This window comes from Mobula birostris, chromosome 7 (assembly GCF_030028105.1).
Source record: "Mobula birostris isolate sMobBir1 chromosome 7, sMobBir1.hap1, whole genome shotgun sequence".
NCBI lineage: Eukaryota > Metazoa > Chordata > Chondrichthyes > Myliobatiformes > Myliobatidae > Mobula > Mobula birostris.
The window spans coordinates 46,719,800-46,740,725 of record NC_092376.1 but is presented as its reverse complement, the minus strand read 5'-3'; the positions used below and the strand labels follow the sequence as shown (position 1 = coordinate 46,740,725).

At 41.3% G+C, this 20,926-nt stretch overlaps 1 protein-coding gene across 6 annotated transcripts in view; it reads right to left on the bottom strand.

Moving 5' to 3' along the window:
• LOC140200163 (palmitoyltransferase ZDHHC20-B-like) overlaps nucleotides 1-20,926 on the bottom strand; it is a 78,766-nt gene that overhangs the window by 50,304 nt on the left and 7,536 nt on the right. For all 6 annotated transcript variants that reach the window (XM_072263060.1, XM_072263064.1, XM_072263062.1 and 3 more), the window contains exon 3: nucleotides 4,179-4,273. In XM_072263060.1, the coding sequence (XP_072119161.1) occupies nucleotides 4,179-4,273 (95 nt within the window). The remainder of the gene's footprint in view (nucleotides 1-4,178; nucleotides 4,274-20,926) is intronic.

Here is a 20,926-nt window from a genome sequence, read left to right as displayed (position 1 = left end):
CAAGCAGTCATCTCTATGGTATCCCATCAGGCCCAGCCTGCTAACCTGAGGAAGGTAATTTATTTCCACATAGCTATATGGACAGGAAAGGAATGGAGGGTTATGGGCTGAGCACAGGTCGGTGGGACTAGGTGAGAGTAAGAGTTCAGCACAGACTAGCAGGGCCGAGATGGCCTGTTTTCCGTGCTGTAATTGTTATATGGTTATTTAGAGTTATATAATACAGAAATATGCTTTTCAGCCCAAATCAACAATGCTGACCAAAGTGCTTAGCTGAGCTAGCTCCATTTTCATGCATTTGGCCTATATCCCTCGAAACTTTTCCTATCCATGTACCTGGTCAAATGTTTTTTAAATATTGTAGTTGTACCCATCTCTACCACTTTCTCAGGCAGCTCTGGCATTGTGCAATTCTCAACACATAGAAATACACTTCCTCGGATCTCTGTAGTCTAACCTTATCAAGGGCCTTCTGAAAATCCAAATGCACAACACCCATTGGCGACCACCCTTATCCTATTCACATCTTCAAAGCATTTCAGTAGATTGTTCAGTTAAACCTAATTTTTCCTTTAAAAATCCATACGGACTCTTATTCTTTATAAATATTTGGTCATCATATTCTTTGTTACAGATTTCAGCATTTTCCCAACCACCAACATCACAATAACACATTGTAGTTCCTGTTTTCTCTCTTCTTTCCTTCTGTCAGTAGTAAAGTCACATTTGCTGAGCTTCATTCCAAAGGATCAATGTTCACTGTCTCAATAGCCATCGGAGCAATTACAATCAGAGTTCAGCATCTCAATCATTCATGAAAGTAGACGCAAAGCAGTAGTTTAATTCCTCAGCCACTTCCTTACTCCTCATTTATAAATTCATGTTTGCCTTTAAGGAACATACATTTACACTCACTTTCTTTGCCTTTTTATATAGATATAGAAACTTCTGACAAGAGACTATTTCTGACAAATTTATCAGTCTCTTGCTTGCATTTAAACAGTATTTTTAATTTCTCCTACCAATATTGTACATAAAATTTGACTATACCGATCAAGGTCTAGAAGTATTCTAGGGATCTGGCAGTATACTAGATTTGATTGGGACCAACAATACATCCCTGGAGCAGACTGTGGAAGTGACCACATACAAAATGAAAATAAAGATAAGAAAATTAAAGAACCCAAAAAGATCAGAACCACTGGATTATCAACAACCATGAAACAATCGAACATAAAATAGAATCTTGAAGGACCTAGCATTCTAAAATCAGAAATTCGAGCAGCTGTAACTAAAACAAAACATAACAGAGCAACTGGTCCAGTCAACATTGCTGTTGAAATGATACTGGCCTTAGAAGATTTTAGAATAGAGAAAATAACAGAAATAGCAAATGAAATCTATGATCACGGGGAGATACCTGATGATTTAAGTAAATCAGTGTTCATTACACTTCCAAAGAAAGAGGGAGCAACAGAATGTGAGTTACATCATACAATAAGCCTGATGAGCTTGGTAAAAAGTGGTAAAAATTCTCAGAGTAATCATGATGAGAGCAAGACACTGTATAAAACCAGGAATCAGTAAAGAACAATGCGGCTTTGTGGAAAACACTGGAACCAGAAATGCAATTTTCATGCTACGGATGATCTGTGAACGAACCATCCAGGTACAAAAAGACATCTACCTATGTTTCATTGACTATACAAAAGCTTTTGACACTGTCAGACAGCAAGATCTTCTGGAAATGCTTCAAGATCTTGACATAGATGGGAAAGATATACGTTTCTTAAGAAACATATACTGGGACCAGACAGCATCCATCAGAATAGAAGGAGAAGTGAGTGAGTATGTGAATATCATGAGAGGAGTCAGGCAAGGTTGTGTCTTTTCGCCAGACTTATCCAACCTGTATAGTGAAAATATCTTGAGAAGTATCAAAGACATCAAAGGATTCACAATTGGAGGCCATAATATAAATAACATCAGATATGCTGATGACATCGTACTAATAGCTGACTCAGAAACAAAACTTCAAGAACTACTCACTGTAGTGGCAGCAGAAAGTAATCACAGAGGCCTCTCAATCAACACCAAGAAGACAGAAAGCATGGTCATCTCCAGAAAGACAAACATCCCACAATGTGTGATCAAGATAGGAAATACAAACATCAAGCAAGTCAACAAATTCAAATATCTTGGCAGCCTAATAACAAGTATTGGCAGGTGCGACACAGATATCAAATACAGAAAGATGAGCACGTACACTAAAAACAGAATACTGCAGTGCTACGTTTATTCTATCCTGACTTATGGAAGTGAATGCTGGACCATTCCTCCAGCAATGGAAAAGAGACTAGAAGCAGCTGAATTATAGTTCTACAGGAGAATGTTAAAAATATCATGGACCACACACACATCAAATGAAGAAGTTCTCAGAAGAGTCCAAGCAGTTCGATCACTCATACCAACAATAAGAGAAAGACAACTCAGATTTCTAGGACACATCATGCGGAAAGATGAACTAGAAAAACTCATACTCTCTGGAAAGATTGAGGGGAGTAAACCTAGAGGAAGACCTCGGCTTATGTACATCAAAAGCATAGCCAAGTGGCTACACATCGAGGAAATGGAAGTCATCCAAAAAATGAAAGATAGTGGAAAACCATGGTCACCAAAGTCCGCATCGGATATGGTACCTGGACAGATAGACAGACAATACATCAAACAAGGAAAACAAGTAAGTGGAACCAGCTAACGGTTGTCATTAAGTCAGGGGCCCAAAAACTTATGGATACTTACCTACATTATTCTGGTATTTTGCAAAATCAGACCACGTTGTCCAAGGCTCTTGGCCCCATCCAACATGGTCTAAGTGTCTGTATTTTGTGCAGCGAACAGAAAAATATTGCTATACAACTGAGTAACTCAAGTGCATTTGAACAATCTCAAATGCTTTGTTTATTTGCCTCTGTGAAACTGACTCCATCTATCGATGCCTTAAGTGCTGCCCAGAATTCATTTAGCATTCAAAGAATTTTACTCCAACCAACAATGCGCCATTGTCACAGAGAAGTCCCAGTCAGTGTTTGACTGATAACATCCACAAGAATCTCTAAATCTTATTTTTCCAAAACATTTTGCCAGGTAATTTCTTCCAAATACCATGTCCTATATCACATAGCTGGCCTCCTCAAGATTCTCAGCCTTTGGTTTTATTGGCATTCAAACAGGAAAAAAAAATGCACTCATGTCCTTGATACTACAGGCACTGTACTTAAGAACCAGTGGGCAATTTCTTACTTAAATTCTGACAAGGAAAGATAATCCCTGTGGCCTCAGCCTTCTTAAAGCAAGATGCCAGAAACTGAAAGATGTAAAGTATAACAATACTGATCACTTAAACGGCTCTCCTACATAGGTGCTTAACGGCATGAAGAGAGTGCAGCTGGAGGAAAAAGAAAGTGAAATATTAACCTAGGGAACTATCTATAGTAACAAAAAAAGACCTGCATAATATTTTGATATATTAAAGTTGTGGAAAATAAGTTTCCTAAACACAGATTAGATTATATTGAAATATCATATCTCTTTGGCCAAAATATAGAACTTTTAAAGCTTTTTTTCAGTTGTACTTAATGTTTTATTGATACTCTTTCCAAATTGATTAGCTGTACCTATTTTAAAGTATACTGGGTAACATTATTTCTATCTAAAATTGTAACTTGATAGAATAGATTCATTACTGTATATTGTTCATACTGTATTTCTTTTTACTCTTTGACTTACTTACAATGGCAAAGAGTAAAACAATGACATCAATTTGCCAATAATTGATGCTTAAAATAAGGTCTTTAAAACTTTTTAACAGTATCTAACTTATTGGAGGTAAAATTGCAAGAGGAGAAAGTGGGACTAATATTCATTTTGTTATAAGGCTGTAGCCGTTATCATTTTTGAATACCCACCACCTCTAGAAAGAAAATAAATACAGACAACCTGTTGCATTTTTGATACAATCTAAATAATAAATGGGAGTGGGAAACTGATTGCTTTACTGCAAAACACAGCCTTTGTATTTAGTAAGACAAACGTATTCAAGTTTCTAAATATTATCATTTCCGAGAACTTTATAATGAAATTCACCCAGAACTCTTCACTGGCAATGCAGTACTCACCTCTTTTGATGGCCTGTCTGGTGATGTAAATATAGTCTTCCAATAGGACCACGCAAACATGATAAAAGACAGATGGAACACCACAAGGTATACAACTGAAACAGAAGACAAGAAGTATTTTAAAATTAGAAAAAATATAACATATTCCTATTGGTTATATGCTTTCTCTGGAGCCTAAGCTATACAAGTATACAAAAATGCACAATACATTTGGCACAAAACACCCGAGCTTGTTCCACCTTTCAATAAAATGATATTATCGAATGTGGTGCCTCAGCTCCACATTCCTGCCCAATTCCTATCATATTTAAATTCCTTACCTGTTAAGTTCAATCTTGAATAATGACTCACCTTCACAGGGTACAGAATTACAAATATTCACTGTGCTTTGTGAGAAGAAAATTTTCTTCCCTTAAATGAATGACCTTTATTTGAAACCGTACTTACTAATTTAAAATACTCCCTTAGTGTGAGGTGATGGATGTGGATGGAGGTGGATGTTTTCCTGGTGTCATGGATTCTTGATTACCTGACTGGCAGATCACAGTATGTGTGCTTGCAACACTGTGTGTCCGACAGAGTGATCAGCAGCACTGGGGCTCCACAAGGGACTGTCTTGTCTCCCTTTCTCTTCACTGTTTACACCTTGGACTTCAACTACTGCACAGAGTCTTGTCATCTTCAGAAGTTCTCTGATGACTCTGCCATAGTTGGATGCATCAGCAAGGGAGATGAGGCTGAGTACAGGGCTACAGTAGGAAACTTTGTCACATGGTGTGAGCAGAATTATCTGCAGCTTAATATGAAAAAGACTAAGGAGCTGGTGGTAGACCTGAGGAGAGCTAAGGTACCGGTGACCCCTGTTTCCATCCAGGGGGGTCAGTGTGGACATGGTGGAGGATTACAAATACCTGGGGATATGAACTGACAATAAACTGGACTGGTCAAAGAACACTGAGGCTGTCTACAAGAAGGATCAGAGCCGTCTCTATTTCCTGAGGAGACTGAGGTCCTTTAACATCTGCCGGACAATGCTGAGGATGTTCTACGAGTCTGTGGTGGCCAGTGCTATCATGTTTGCTGTTGTGTGCTGGGGCAGCAGGCTGAGGGTAACAGACACCAACAGAATCAACAAACTCATTCGTAAGGCCAGTGACGTTGGTGTCTGAAAAGAGTATGCTGTCCAAGTTACATGCCATCTTGGACAACGTCTCCCATCCACTACATAATGTACTGGTTGGGCACAGGAGTACATTCAGCCAGAGACTCATTCCACCAAGATGCAACACAGAGTGTCATAGGAAGTCATTCCTGCCTGTGGCCATCTAACTTTACAACTCTTCCCTTGGAGGGTCAGACACTCTGAGCCAATAGGCTGGTCCTGGACTTATTTCCTGGCATAATTTACATATTACTATTTAACTATTTATGGTTTTATTACTATTTAATTATTTATGGTGCAACTGTAACGAAAACCAATTTCCCCCAGGATCAATAAATTATGACTATGACTATGACAACCTCTCAGCCTGTGCTGCCTGGTAACCCTCAGAATCTCTTACTAACTCTTCCTTCAGTTAGTCCTGACGAAGGGTCTCGGCCTGAAACGTCAACTGTACCTCTTCCTAGAGATGCTGCCTGGCCTGCTGCGTTCACCAGCAACTTTGATGTGTGTTGCTTCAATTTCCAGCATCTGCAGAATTCCTGTTGTTTGCCTCAGATTCTTACATGTTTTGATAAGTTTCCCACTCATTCTTCCAAACTCCAATAAATAAAGACCTAATCTATACTATTGTTCCACATAAGTTAATGAGCTTGTCTTGGGAATCCAGAGTGAATTGCCTCCAATGCAATTATACTCCCTTTTAAAAACAGGTTATAATTATATATGGTGCTCATGTGGTCCAACTAACTCTCTATACAGTTACTTAATTATCTTTAAATGGTAAGAAAATGAGAAGCCTTGGTGTTCAGAGGACCCGAGTGTCCTTGGACATGAATCACTGAATGCTACTCTGTACACAGTGTGGAAAGTAAAGCTTAAATTTGCTTTTATCATAAGAAGATTAAAGCAAAAGAGTAGTCTTATAGCAATTATACTGGGCTCTGGTGAGTGTGTAGTTGTAAGAATGTGTACAGATCTGATATCCCCACACAAGGAAGAAGATAGTTGTAATAGACATAATATCCATGGTCAACTCTGACCATGAGGCCTCAAAGGAACTAGAGAGGCCAGAATTCTAAAACAAAATTCTCCCAATGTTTGAGACAGTTGGTGGAATACTAAGGCTCCCTCTCCATGGGGTGTCCAGAACCCTAAAATATTCAGCACAGACTCAAGAAAAAATTCTTCAGTTAAAGGTTAGTGATGCACTGGAATTCCCAGCCATTGTGTATAGAAACATAGAAAATAGGTGCAGGAGTAGGCCATTCGGCCCTTTGAGCCTGCACCGCCATTATGATCATGGCTGATCATCCAACTCAGAACCCTGTACCTGCCTTCCCTCCATACCCCCGATCCCTTTAGCCACAAGGGCCATATCTAACTCCCTCTTAAATATAGCCAATGAACTGGCCTCAACTGTTTCCTGTGGCAGAGAATTCCACAGATTCACCATTCTCTGTGTGAAGAAGTTTTTTCTCATCTTGGTCCTAAAAGGCTTCCCCTTTATCCTTAACTGTGACCCCTCGTTCTGGACTTCCCCAACATCGGGAACAATCTTCCCTCATCTAGCTTGTCCAATCCCTTTAGAATTTTATACGTTTCAATAAGATCCCCCCTCAATCTTCTAAGTTTCAGCAAGTTATATTCACGAACAAAGTCAACACAGATTTTTAGGTCTTAAGGGAATCTAAGCCAGTGCAGATCGCAGCAAGTTAAAAGATGAGGCAGGATCTTATACCTCACCAGTTGACAAAACAGGCACAAAGAGTCGATTACTGCTTTAATTATTTATCAAGTGTTTAATATTCAATTTTCCTTTACATTGTCAATAGAAAAACACTCCCTATTCCACCAAGTGCTTAAACAATTTTCTTTCCTTTCTACCACCTTCACCAAATTATACCCAAACTAGGAAAAAATTGAAGGAACTGCAAGCATTGTCAGAAAGAGTTCTTTTTCTGTAGTAGATTCTGTCAAAAAACTGGAGTGAGACAGAAGCAATGGTAGATTGAAGTAGCTAACCTAATGAGAAAACACAGTAGCTGAAGGTGATGTCATTCTGCTGGTGAGTACAAAAATACGCACAAGAGGGTCAGAACTGGAGAGCAAAATAATGTGAAGGGGGGCATATGGTTAGAGAAATTTATAAAAATAGCAAAGCGAGACCATGAAGGTATGGGAAGAAATGCCTGTGCTTTAATTATATATGAATAAGAATTAAACCAATTGAATGGATAACAAGAAGACTCGAAATTAGAGAATCACTGAAGGAGAACTGTGCACAATGCTTCACAGAAGTCAAGAATGGATAACAACCCATATGGTCAGCTGATACAAGAATTTGATTATATAATTTTCTTTGATGTTTATATATTAAAGTCTAGAATAGAAAAAGGTCTAATACTAAAGTGGAGGTAGTTAGACCCAGAAGTGATAGTATTTGGGGTTGATGGAGGTTAGAGGAAGTGATACAAAGGAAAACCCAGATCAGAATTAGTGTTTTTTAAAAGATTAGAATAATGACATAGGTTTAACAGAAATACTTGTCTAAGACTAAATATCATTTCATGCAGGAACCATTAAATGCATGTAATTCAACAATTAAGCTGGACATACCAAATTTGGTGATAAAGAAAGAACCTGTGTACATTGTATCTCAAACACAAAGATGATTGGAGGGCAAACATCTTAGGATGTAATTGATTTTGAAAACATTTGCCCAGAGTTATCCATGCCTTTCATGAATATTTTGGATTAAAAAGTGGTTTTGACAGATGGAATAACATATGAAGTTCGTTGACATGGCTCAACTACTTTAAGAAATGAGATTGGTTGTGGTGTCAGTGTCTCATTGATGACTTACATTAACCCAATGATTACTAGCTACAATCACAAAACATAATTTACCCTTCTTCATCTCATGAGAATTTTTCACAGCTTTTAACAAGCTTAATGTAATGTATGAAAATGCACCATATGTGGATCAAGAGCTTTTGCTTTTGACCTGTATAATTATTTATAAAACATGCTAAAATTTTACCTAAATTTTTCAAAATGTTGCATCCAGCATCAAAGTGTTTTCCTATCTTCCCAACTCATATTTCTAGACTGATATCATGGTGATATATGTCAAAGTAAACACAAAAAAAATCAACATTGAAAGAGTTGAATTTAAACATGGGCACATCAGAGCACTACAGCTTTGGGAGACTAGAGAAAATACAGTAATCCCCATGGGCCAAATGGTGCTGGCGTTTTCAAGGAATCTGCTAGGATTCAGCTGCTCCTAGGTTAGCATGTGTCAGATTTGTGTAAACCTACCATAAGTCTAAGATTACTGAGTGACAGATGCCAGAGCATCTGCTACAGTGCTCCACGACTATACTGAACAGGCTAGGAAATTTGTCTTTCCTATCCTAAGCGTGTAAGCATTGAGTGTAAGCGTTCAAATGAGTGGAGATTCTCTTTCTGGCAAATAGGAGGAAAAAGACAAGTTATTTATTTTTTTCAGTTATTCAATTTTAAATTAGAAAGTATTTTAATGCACTACTTTAAAAAAAATAAAGGATTAATTAGTGATTTTAATTGTTCTCAAAGATGTATTAATATCAAGATATTAAAATAAGCCAAAAAAAGTCTCAACAGCTTTGACAAAGAAAAGATTCTAGCACCAGTCTTGTCTTCTGCCAGAACGGCCCAGGAACTTATAGTACGTTGACTAATTTCTATTTGCCACTAAGGCCTCACTAAACACCATCCTACTGCCTTTGCAGTGTGTTGGGTACAAAGCTGGGCAGGCAATTAAACACCTCAAAATCACTTGAGCCAGAAGCTTTCTTCAGGGTTTTCTTTTATTTCAAAAAAAAACCAATGAAATCAACAAAAACATACTTTCTTCAGGGTTTTTAATGAGAAAACTTTGTGAAACATATTAAGTAAATTAAGTAAGCTTAAGACTTGCAGATACCGCTGTTTCAAGGACTAATAAAGAGCGGATGGAGATGGATGTCTTTCTACTTAATGTGCTTCAAATTGAAATCCAAGTTAACCCGCACAGGAAGTGATTTGAAAGGCAGTGCCTCTAGAGGTAGAACATGTCCTGCCTGACATTCACGATGTCAAACTTAACTACTGAAATTAAATGTCAAATGATTATTTCATTAAGTCTTTGGCAAAAGAAGGACTGTCTCAGAGACTGGTCTTGAAAACAATCTTAATACAATCTTTAAAGTTCAAAGTAAATTTATTATCAAGTACGTATGTGTCATCATATACCACCCTGAAATTCATTTTCTTGTGGGTATCTCAATAAATCTAATAACCATAATACAATCAATGAAGGACCACATACAACAGGGCAGATAACCAGCATGCAAAAGACAACAAACTGGGCGCATACAAATAGAAAAAAAAATCAGAATCACTTTTAAAACCAATTTGTTACCTTTGCGGCAGTAGTACAATACAATACACAATAGAGGAAAAAAGGACATTTTATATATTAGATTAGATTATGAGGACACGCAATCCTCTTTTATTGTCATTTAGTAATGCATGCATTAAGAAATGATACAATGTTCCTCCAGAAAGATATCACAGCAACACAAGACAAACCAAGACTAAAAAAATTGACAAAAACCATATAATTATAACATATAGTTACAACAGTGCAAAGGCAATACCATAGAAGGAAGAGAAACTCTCTTCCTGCCATGAGATTCCAGCGCCGTAAATTTGCCAATGCAGCATCCTGGAAGCACCCGACCACAGCCGACTCTTGAGTCTGTCTGAAAACTTCGAGCCTCCGACCAGCCCTCTGAAACCGAGCACCGAGCATCATCTCTGCCGAGTGCTCCGACCCCAGCCCCAGCAACAGGCAATAGGCAAAGCCAAGGATTTGGGGCCTTGCCTTCCGGAGATTCTCGATCACACAGTGGCAGTGGCAGCGAAGCAGGCATTTCAGAAGTTTCTCCAGATGTTCCTCTGAGCTTCTCACATCTGCCTCCATCAAATCAGGATTGTGCACGGCATCCTACTTCACAAATACCACATCATTTCGAAGATGATGTCATATCATCTTCTCCTCCTCCTATATAATTGAATAGTTAAATTAAATAAGTAGTGCAAAAAATTGAAATAAAAAAGTAGTGAGGTTGTGCTTATGGGTTCAATGTCCATTTAGAAATTGGATGGCAGAGGAGAAGAAGCCGTTCCTGAATCATTGAGTGCATGCCTTCAGGCTTCTGTACCTCCTAGCTGATTGTAGCAATGAGAGGAGAGCATGTCCTGGGAGATGGACGCCACCTTTTTGAGGCACCGCTCCTTGAAGAGGTCCTGGATACTATGGAGGACAGTGCCCATGATGGAGCTGACTAATTTTACAACTCTTTGCAGCTTACTTTGATCCTGTGCAGCAACTCCTCCATATCAGACGGTGATGAAACCAGTAAGAATACTCTACATGGTACATCTGTAGAAATTTACAAGTGCATTTGGTGACATACCTCAAACTCCTAATGAAACATAGCTGCTGTTGTGCCTTCTTTAGAGCTGCATCAGTAAGTTGCATCCTGGTCAGGCACCAAGGAAGTTGAAATTGCTCACTTCTGATCCCTCTATGAGGATTCGTTTGTGTTCCCTTGTCTTACCCTTTCTGAAGTCCACAATCAGCTCTTTGATCTTGTTGCTGTTAGGTACAAGGTTGTTGCTGTGGCACCACTCATTTAACTGGTATATCTCACTCCTGTATGCCTTTTCATCACCATCTGAAATTCTGCCAATAATGGTTGTGTCATTAGCAAATTTATAGATGGTGTTTGAAGTATGCCTAGCAACACAGTCATGGGTGTAGGGAGAACAGAGCAGTGGGCTAAGCACACATTCCTGTGGAACACCAGTGTTAATTATCGGCAAGGTGCAAATGTTATTTCAAATCCGCACAAATTGTGGTCTGCTGGTTAGGAAGTTGAGGATCCAGGTGCAGAGAAAGGTACATAGACCTAGGTTCTGTAGCTCTTTGATCAGTACTATAGGAATGATGGTGTTAAATGCTGAGCTATAATCAATAAACAGCAACCTGACATAGGTATTGCCATTGTCCAGGTCATTCAAAGCTGCACGGAGAGCCATTGAGATCGCATCTGCTGTAGACCTATTGTGGTGATGGCCAAATTGCAGTGTGCCCAGGTCCTTCCTGAGACGGGTGTTGACTCTAGCCATGACCAACCTCCGAAAGCATTTCAACACCATAGATATGAATCCTACTGGACAATAGTCATTGAAGTAACTCAAGCTGCTCTTTTTGGGCACTGGTATAATTGTTGTTCTTTTGAAGTAGGTGGGAACTTCTATAGCAGTGAGAGATTGAAAATTTCTTTGAATATCCCTGCCAATTAGTTTGGACAAGTTTTCAGAGCCTTACTCGATACTATATCTGGCACTGCTGCCCTGCAAGGGTTCATGTGCACATGCGCCGGTCGTGCATGCAGCCTGTTACAGCCATTCCGACCAGTATTCTTACTTTTTTAACTTACGTTATTTGTTGTATTTTTTTTCCCTCGGTAACACGTTGAAGCTGCACCCTCTCTAACATGCTGGTAGGGAGAGTTTTATTTGGGTTTTTAGTGCTGGAAATAGTTACATTACGACACGTCTCATTAGCGGGGCAGAAGCATGGTCGCATTGTTTATTCCAGGGACCAGATGATTGAGCTTATGCCGGCCGGTTTAGCGAGCAGAGTGGCGGACACCCCGGCTGAAATCTGGAGGAAAACACACAGAGGATGCAGAGGGGGATCACAAAGTCGAGGAAAGAGGACCGGGTCGAGACAACAGAGACTTATGGAGAAGAGGAGTTCAGTGGGTAATAAAATGGACAAGTTCACAGCGCTAGCCAGGCGTCAGAGAACATTTCGGGAGTGCAGTGTTATGTGCTTTACTGGAACGGGGCTACACGAGGACATACCCGATCAAAACTTTTCCATGGACAGCTGCCAGAACATTCGGGCTGACCGGAAGTGCACTGAGAGTGGTAAGCGTAAAGGAGTTGGGTGCTTACTGTTCTGGATAACAACGGATGGTGCAATCCGGGTCATATTATGATTGAGGAACGTGTTTGTAGACCGGATATTGAACTTTTTGCTGTTGGACTCTGGCCATATTCCACCGAGATACAACACTGGGCGTCATGGGAGGTTGTTCCTGCCTGTGGCCATTGAACTTTGCAGCTCCTCCCGTGGAGGGTCAGACACCCTGAGCCAATAGGCTGGTCCTGGACTTACTTCCACCTGGCATAGTTTGCATTTTGTTATTTGATTGTTGGGGGTTTTTGTATTGCTATATTTATGCTCTATTCTTGGTTGGTGCGGCTGTAACAAAGCCCAATTTCCCTCGGCATCAATAAAGTATATCTATCTATCCATCCTCTTGAAAGACAGCATGATGTCAGCCTCTGAGACAGCGATCACAGGGTCATCAGATGCTGCAGAAATCCTCACAGCTGTGGTTTTATTCTCCTTTTCAAAGCAATCATGAAAGGCATTGAGCTCATCTGGTAGTGAAGTATTGCTGCCATTCATGATGGTGGGTTTTGCTTTGTAGGAAGCCATGGCCTGCAAACCCTGCCAGAGTTGATGTGCATCTGATGTCGCCTCTAACCTCTACTGGATTTGTTTCTTGGCTCTTGAAATAGCTCTCTGCAAGTCATATCTGGTTTTCTTATACAGACTTGGATCGCCAGACTTGAATGCCACAGATCTAGCCCTCAGCAGACTTCCTGGTTCATCCACGGCTTTTGGCAGTAATGTACAGTAAGTTCTGTAGGCACACACTCTTCCACATAGGTTTTAATGAAGTCAGTGACAACTGTGACATATTGATCCAGGATTGAAGATGACTCCCTGAACAGTCCAGTCCACTGATTCAAAGCAGTTCTGTAAGCGCTCCTGTGCCTCCCTGGTTCATACCTTCTTGGTCCTCTCTGCCTATAGTTGAGGAATAGCCAAGTGATCAGATTTACCAAAATGCAGTCTGGGCATGGAATGTTAGGCATTCCTTATCATGGTAAAACAATGATCTACTGTGACCTCAGGTGCTACAGGCTGTATGTTGATGGTATTTGGGCAGAATTTCCTCAAACAAGCCTGGTTGAAGAACCTGATCATGATTTGAAATGTGTCTGGATGGACTATTTCTTGTTTCGAGACTAAAAAGACATGTTCTGGAATATCAGAAATTACCAAAAGCAGAGCCGATGGATTTGTTGGGGGTCAAAAGGAGGGGAGGTCTGCTTACTCTTGCCAGCTCTCACTGACTACAACCATTATCCCAACAACAGAGATGTAATCCCAACTCCTGAAGCTGCACATCTTAAGGACATGCAGCTGCAAAAAATTTTGTGAACCCTTTGCAATTACCTGGTTTTCTGCATTCATTACTCATAAAATGAGGTCTGAACTTCATCTAAGTCACAATAATAGACAAACACAATCTGCCAAAACTAAAGGCACACAAACAATTATACTTTTCATGTCTTTAGTGAACACATTGTTGAATCATTTACAGCCCGGGCTGGAAAAAGTAAGTGAACCATAGTATTTAGTAACTGGTAGCACCTCCTTTGGTAGCAATAACCTCCACCAAACGTTTCCTGTAGCTGCTGATCGGAATTGCACAATGGCAAGGAGGTATTTAGACCATTCCTCCATACAAACCAGTTTCAGTTCATCAATATTTCTTGGATACCTCGCATGAACATCCCTCTTCAGGTCATGCCACAACATCTCAATTGGGTCAAGGTCTGGACTCTGACTTAGTCATTTTAAAACACAAATTTTCTTCTCTCTCAACTATTCTGTTGTTGATTTACTCTTGTGTTTTGAATCATTGTTTTGTTGCATCATCCAACTTCTATTAAGCCTCAGGTGACAGACTGCTACCCTGACGTTCTCCTGTAAAATTTCTTGACAGAATTTTGAATTCATTGTCCCCTCAATAATTGCAAGCTGTCCATGCCCTGAGGCAGTAAAACAGCCCCAAGCCATGATGCCCCTTCCACCAAGTTTCACAGTTGGGATGAGGTTTTGGTGTCGATGTGCAAACATAGCAGTGTGCATTTCTGCCAAAAAGTTCAACTTTTGTCTCATCTGTCCACAAAACATTATCCCAGAGGTGTTGTGGAACATCCAACTGGTCTTTTGCAAACTTGAGACTTTCACCAAAGTTTTTATTTCGAGAGCAGTGGTTTCCTTCATGGTGTCCTTCTATGAACACCATTCTAGTTCTTATAGTGGGCACATGAAGACAGACTTTAGCAAGTATACACACAAAATGCTGGAGGCACTCAGTAGGCTAGGCAGTATCTATGGAAAAAGTACAGTTGACATTTCAGGCTGAAACCCTTTGGGTTCTAAAGATTTCTGTTGGTCTTTTGCTGTTACCCTTGGGGTTCCATTTTACCTCTTTCAGCATTGCACAATGCGCTCTTGGTGTGATCTTCACAGACACCCACTCCTCAGAAAAGTAGCAACAGTACTGAATTTCCTCCATTTGTAGACAATTTCTCTTACTGTGGACTGATGAACACTCAGGTATTTAGAAATGCTTTTGTATCCTTTTTCAGCTCCACGTATCTCTACAATTCTTCTTCTAAGGTCCTCTGAAAGTTGTTTTGTTCAAGGCATGGTGCACATAAACAGATCTTTCCTATGTCAGTAACCTGACTTTATTTATAGGGCAGGGCACCTTTGCAACCTATACCTCGAATCACATCTAATTGATTGGAACACTCGACTCCAAATAGCTTTTATAGAAGGCATTACCCTAGAGGTTCACATACTTTTATGAACCTAGACTGTGATTGTTTAAATGGTGTGCTCAGTATTGACGAGAAGTAGTACAATTGTTTGTGTGTTATTAATTTAGGCAGATTGTGTTTTGTCACTTATTATAACTTAAAGATCAGATCACATTTTATGAGTAATTAGTGCAAAAAAGCAGGTAATTGCAAAGGGTTCACAAAGTTTTTCTTGCAACTGTAGCTTACAAGATCCCCCCACTTTTCTGACATTCTCCTGTGACTTGGCAGAGATATCATCTGTGCACATAAGATGCATGCAGAGAAAGTCCAGCACACCACAAAGCAGGAACATCTTACAATCCTAAGTCACTATAGTGAACTCTGTCCCTTTCTTGACGTATTTAGAGCACACAATGCACTTCAGAGGCTCCTCACCCAATCATCATTCTGGGTGAGTTCCGTCTCACAGGTCTGCTCATCAGACTTTACCATGAGTAAGTATGTCATCAAGGACTACATTTTCGAAGCGAGAAAAGTTAAAGACCGCGTAGTGAGACTGTTTCAAGACTAGTCTATTCTTTTGCAAAAGACAATGAAATGATCAAGCAACACACATCAAAGTTGCTGGTGAACGCAGCAGGCCAGGCAGCATCTCTAGGAAGAGGTACAGTCGATGTTTCAGGCCGAGACCCTTCGTCAGGACTAACTGAAGGAAGAGCAAGTAAGAGATTTGAAAGTGGGAGGGGGAGGGAGAGATCCAAAATGATAGGAGAAGACAGGAGGGGGAGGGATGGAGCCAAGAGCTGGACAGGTGATTGGCAAAAGGGATATGAGAGAATCATGGGACAGGAGGTCCAGGGAGGAGGAAAAGGGGAAGGGGGGAAACCCAGAGGATGGGCAAGGGGTATAGTGAGAGGGACAGAGGGAGAAAAAGGAGAGAGAGAGAAAGAATGTGTGTATGTAAATAAATAACGGATGGGGTACGAGGAAGAGGTGGGGCATTAGCGGAAGTTAGAGAAATCAATGTTCATGCCATCAGGTTGGAGGCTACCCAGACAGAATATAAGGTGTTGTTCCTCCAACCTGAGTGTGGTTTCATCTTTACAATAGCTGTGGATAGACATATCAGAGTGGGAATGGGATGTAGAATTAAAATGTGTGGCCACTGGGAGATCCTGCTTTCTCTGGCTGACAGAGCGTAGGTGTTCAGCAAAACGATCTCTCAGTCTGCGTCGGGTCTCGCCAATATATAGAAGGCCACATCGGGAGGACCGGACACAGTATATCACCCCAGCTGACTCACAGGTGAAGTGTTGCCTCACCTGGAAGGACTGTCTAGGGCCCTGAATGGTGGTAAGAGAGGAAGTGTAAAGGCATGTGTAGCACTTGTTCCGCTTACAAGAATAAGTGCTAGGAGGGAGATCAGTGGGGAGGGATGGGGGGGACGAATGGACAGGGAAGTCACGTAGGGAGCGATCCCTGCGTAAAGCAGAGAGAGGGGAGGAGGGAAAGATGTACTTAGTGGTGGGATCCCGTTGGAGGTGGCAGAAGTTACGGAGAATAATATGTTGGACCCGGAGGCTGGTGGGGTGGTAGGTGAGGACCAGGGGAACCCTATTCCCAGTGGGGTGGCGGGAGGATGGAGTGAGAGCAGATGTGCGTGAAATGGGGGAGATGCGTTTGAGAGCAGAGTTGATGGTGGAGGAAGGGAAGCCCCTTTCTTTAAAAAAGGAGGACATCTCTCTCGTCCTGTAATGAAAAGCCTCATCCTGAGAGCACATGCAGCGGAGACGGAGGAACTGCGAGAAGGGGATGGCATTTTTGCAAGAGACAGGGTGAGAAGAGGAATAGTCCAGATAGCTGTGAGAGTCAGTAGGCTTATAGTAGACATCAGTGGATAAGCTGTCTCCAGAGATAGAGACAGAAAGATCTAGAAAGGGGAGGGAGGTGTTGGAAATGGACCAGGTAAACTTGAGGGTAAGGTGAAAGATGGAGGCAAAGTTAATGAAGTCAACGAGCTCAGCATGTGTGCAGGAAGCAGCGCCAATGCAGTCGTCGAAGTAGCGAAGGCAAAGTGGGGGACAGATATCAGAATAGGTTTGGAACGTAGATTGTTCCACAAAGCCAACAAAAAGGCAGGCATAGCTAGGACATGTACGGGTACCCATAGCTACACCTTCAGTTTGGAGGAAGTGGGAGGAGCCAAAGGAGAAATTATTAAGAGTAAGGACTAACTCCGCTAGACGGAGCAGAGTGGTGGTAGAGGGAAACTGATTAGGTCTGGAATCCAAAAAGAAACGACTTCCCAGTGGCCACACATTTTAATTCCACATCCCATTCTGATATGTCTATTCACAGCCTCCTCTACTGTAAAGATGAAACCACACTCAGGTTGGAGGAACAACACCTTATATTCTGTCTGGGTAGCATCGAACCTGATGGCATGAACAGTGACTTCTCAAACTTCCGCTAATGCCCGCCTCCCCCTCGTACCCCATCTGTTATTTATTTATATACACACAATCTTTCTCTCTCTCTCTCTTTTTTCTCTCTCTTTTTTCTCCCTCTGTCCCTCTGACTATACCCCTTGCCCATCCTCTGGGTTTTTCCCCCCCTCCCCCTTTTCCTTCTCCCTGGGCCTCCTGTCCCATGATTCTCTCATATCCCTTTTGTCAATCACCTGTCCAGCTCTTGGCTCCATCCCTACCCTTCCTGTCTTCTCCTATCATTTTGGATCTCCCCCTCCCCCTCCCACTTTCAAATCTCTTACTAGCTCTTCCTTCAGTTAGTCCTGACGAAGGGTCTCAGCCTGAAACGTCGACTGTACCTCTTCCTAGAGATGCTGCCCGGCCTGCTGCGTTCACCAGCAACTCTGATGTGTGTTACTTGAATTTCCAACATCTGCAGAATTCCTCATGAAATGATTATTTGACTTTTAGTTTCAGTAGTTAAGTTTGACATTATGAAGGCCAGGCTGGGAATGGTCTTCCTCTAGAGGTGCTGTTTATTGTGGATAAACATCATTTCCCATTTATAAGCTGTTTTTTCACATCATTTCCTGCACAGGTTAATTTGGATTTCAACTTTAAGTACACATGGTAGAAAGACACCCATCTCCACCCACTCTTTATTTGTCCTTGAAATAGCAATATCTGTGAGTCTTAGGCTTTCTTTAGTGGATGTACTTTGAAGGAAGTGTTATGTTTATCATTCATCTTTATTAAGCTAATGAATTCACTCAATTCCACTGCATAGCTATAGAATGTTGTATGTGTGTATTACCTTGTTAATGCTGATTGTGAGAATAATATTAGCATATTCAGACAAGTAATGGTTCTGTATTGAATCTAACACATGTTTTACTTAACTTTCTGCAGGTTCACAAAGCTTGTCATTAAAAACCCTGAAGAAAGCTTCTGGCTTGGGTGATTTTTGAGAAGGTTTAATGCCCTGTGAAGACAGCAGAGTGAAAAAAAATTGCTGTTTCAAGGGCAAACAAAGAGTGGATGGAGATGGATGTCTTTTCACAATGTCCTTCAAGTTGAAATCCGAATAATTTGTGCAAAACATTATGTTAAAAAACAAATCAGCTTACGAATAGGATGTGATATTTGTACAAAACAAACAGTACCTCGAGGCAAAATAATCCCTCTCAACTCCATTCTTGTCTTCTCCCCATGATTTTTGACACCTTGTCTAATCAAGAACCTATCAATTTTTGTTTTAAATATACTTATTGAATTGGACTCCACAGCCATTCATGGCCATGAACTGCACAGATTTACCACCCTCCAACCAAAGAAATTCATCCTCATCTCTGTGGATATCACTCCATTCTGAGAGTACGCCCTCTGCTCCCAGACCCATCCACTACAGAAAACATCCCCTGCACATACTCTCTACCTAGGCCTTTCAATAGTCGATAGATTTCAATGAGATCTGCCCTCATTCTTCTAAGCTCCAGCGAGTACAGGCCCAGAGCCAAACGCACCTATACATTATTTCATTCATTCCAGAATCATTCCTGTGAATCTCCTCTACATCCTCTCCAATGCCAGCACATCTTTTCTTAAATAAGGGCCCCAAAACTACTCACAATACTCCATGTGCGGTCTGACCAATGCTTTATAAAGCCTCAGCATCACATCCTTGCTCTTGTATTCTAGTCCTCTTGAAATGAATATGAGCATTACATTTGACTTCCTTACCACTGACTCAACCTGCAAGTTAACCTGCACAAGGAGTCCCAAGTCTCTTTGCACCTCTGATTTTTAAATTTTCTCATTTACAAAATAGTCTACACCTTTATTCCTTTCACCAAAGTGCATGACCATTCACTTCTCTACACCATATTTCATCTGCTACTTCTTTGCCCATTCTCCCATTCTGCCATAGTCCTGCTGCAGACTGTTTCCTCAACACTATCTGCTTCTCCACCTATTTTCACATTGTCCACAAAGCCATCAATTCCATTATCATTGACATATAATGTGAAAAGAAGTGGTCCCAACACCAACTCCCGTGCAACATCTCTAGTCATTGGCAGCCAACCAGAAAAGGCCTCCCTTTTTTCCCATTGCGCCCTGCCAGTCAGTCAATCTTCCATCCATGCTAGTATCTTTCCTGTAATACCATCGGCTCTTAAGGGGGAGGAGAAGATGGCGGTGTGACGCAGTGCACGCAGCCTCTCCGGTGAATGATATCTGTATTCTTGCTATTGAGGGAGTACAGCGTAGGTTCACGAGGTTAATTTGCGGGATGGTGGGACTGTCATATGTCGAAAGACTGGAGTGACTGGGCTTGAATACTCTGGCATTTAGAAGGCTGAGAGGGGATCTTATTGAAACATATAAGATTATTAAGGGATTGGACATGCTGGAGGCAGGAAGCATGTTCCCGCTGATGGGTGAGTCCAAAACCAGAAGCCACAATTTAAGAATAAGGGGTAGGCCATTTAGAACGTAGTTGAGGAAAAACTTTTTCATCCAGAGAGTGGTGGATATATGGAATGTTCTGCCCCAGAAGGCTGTGGAGGCCAAGTCTCTGGATGTTTTCAAGAAAGAGATGGATAGAGCTCTTAAAGATAGCGGAATCAAAGGTTAAGGGGATAAGGCAGGAACTGGATACTGATTGTGGATGATCAGCCATGATCACAGTGAATGGCGGTGCTGGCTCGAAGGGCCGGATGGCCTACTCCTGCACCTATTGTCTATTGTATTTGTTAAGATGGAGACAGACGTGAGAAGCACAGAGGAAAATCTGGAGAAAATTCTGAAATGTCGGCTTCACTGCCGCTGCTACTGGGCGATTGAGAATCTCTGGAGGGGAAAGCCCCAAATCCTCGGCTTTGCCTATTGCTTGGCGGCTGGGGCTGGGGTCAAAGCGCTCAACAGAGATGGTGCTCAGTGTCAGAGGACTGGTCAGAGGCTCGAAGTTTTCCCACGGACTCAAGAGTCGGCTGTGGTCGGGTGCTTCCAGGGTGCTGCATCAGCAAGTTTGCGGTGCTGGAGGTTCATGGCTGGGAGAGTTTTCTTCCTTCTACCGTCTGCATGAGATGATGGGACTTTCGAGAGACTTTGAGACTTTTTTTTTTACTGTGCCCATGGTCTGTTATCAAATTACGGTATCGCTTTGCACTGTTGTAACTACATGTTATAATTATGCAGTTTTTGTCAGTTTTTCAGTCTTGGTTTGTCTTGTGTTTCTGTGATATCATACTGGAGGAACACTGTATCATTTCTTAACGCATGCATTACTAAATGACAATAAAAGAGGACTGCATGTCCTC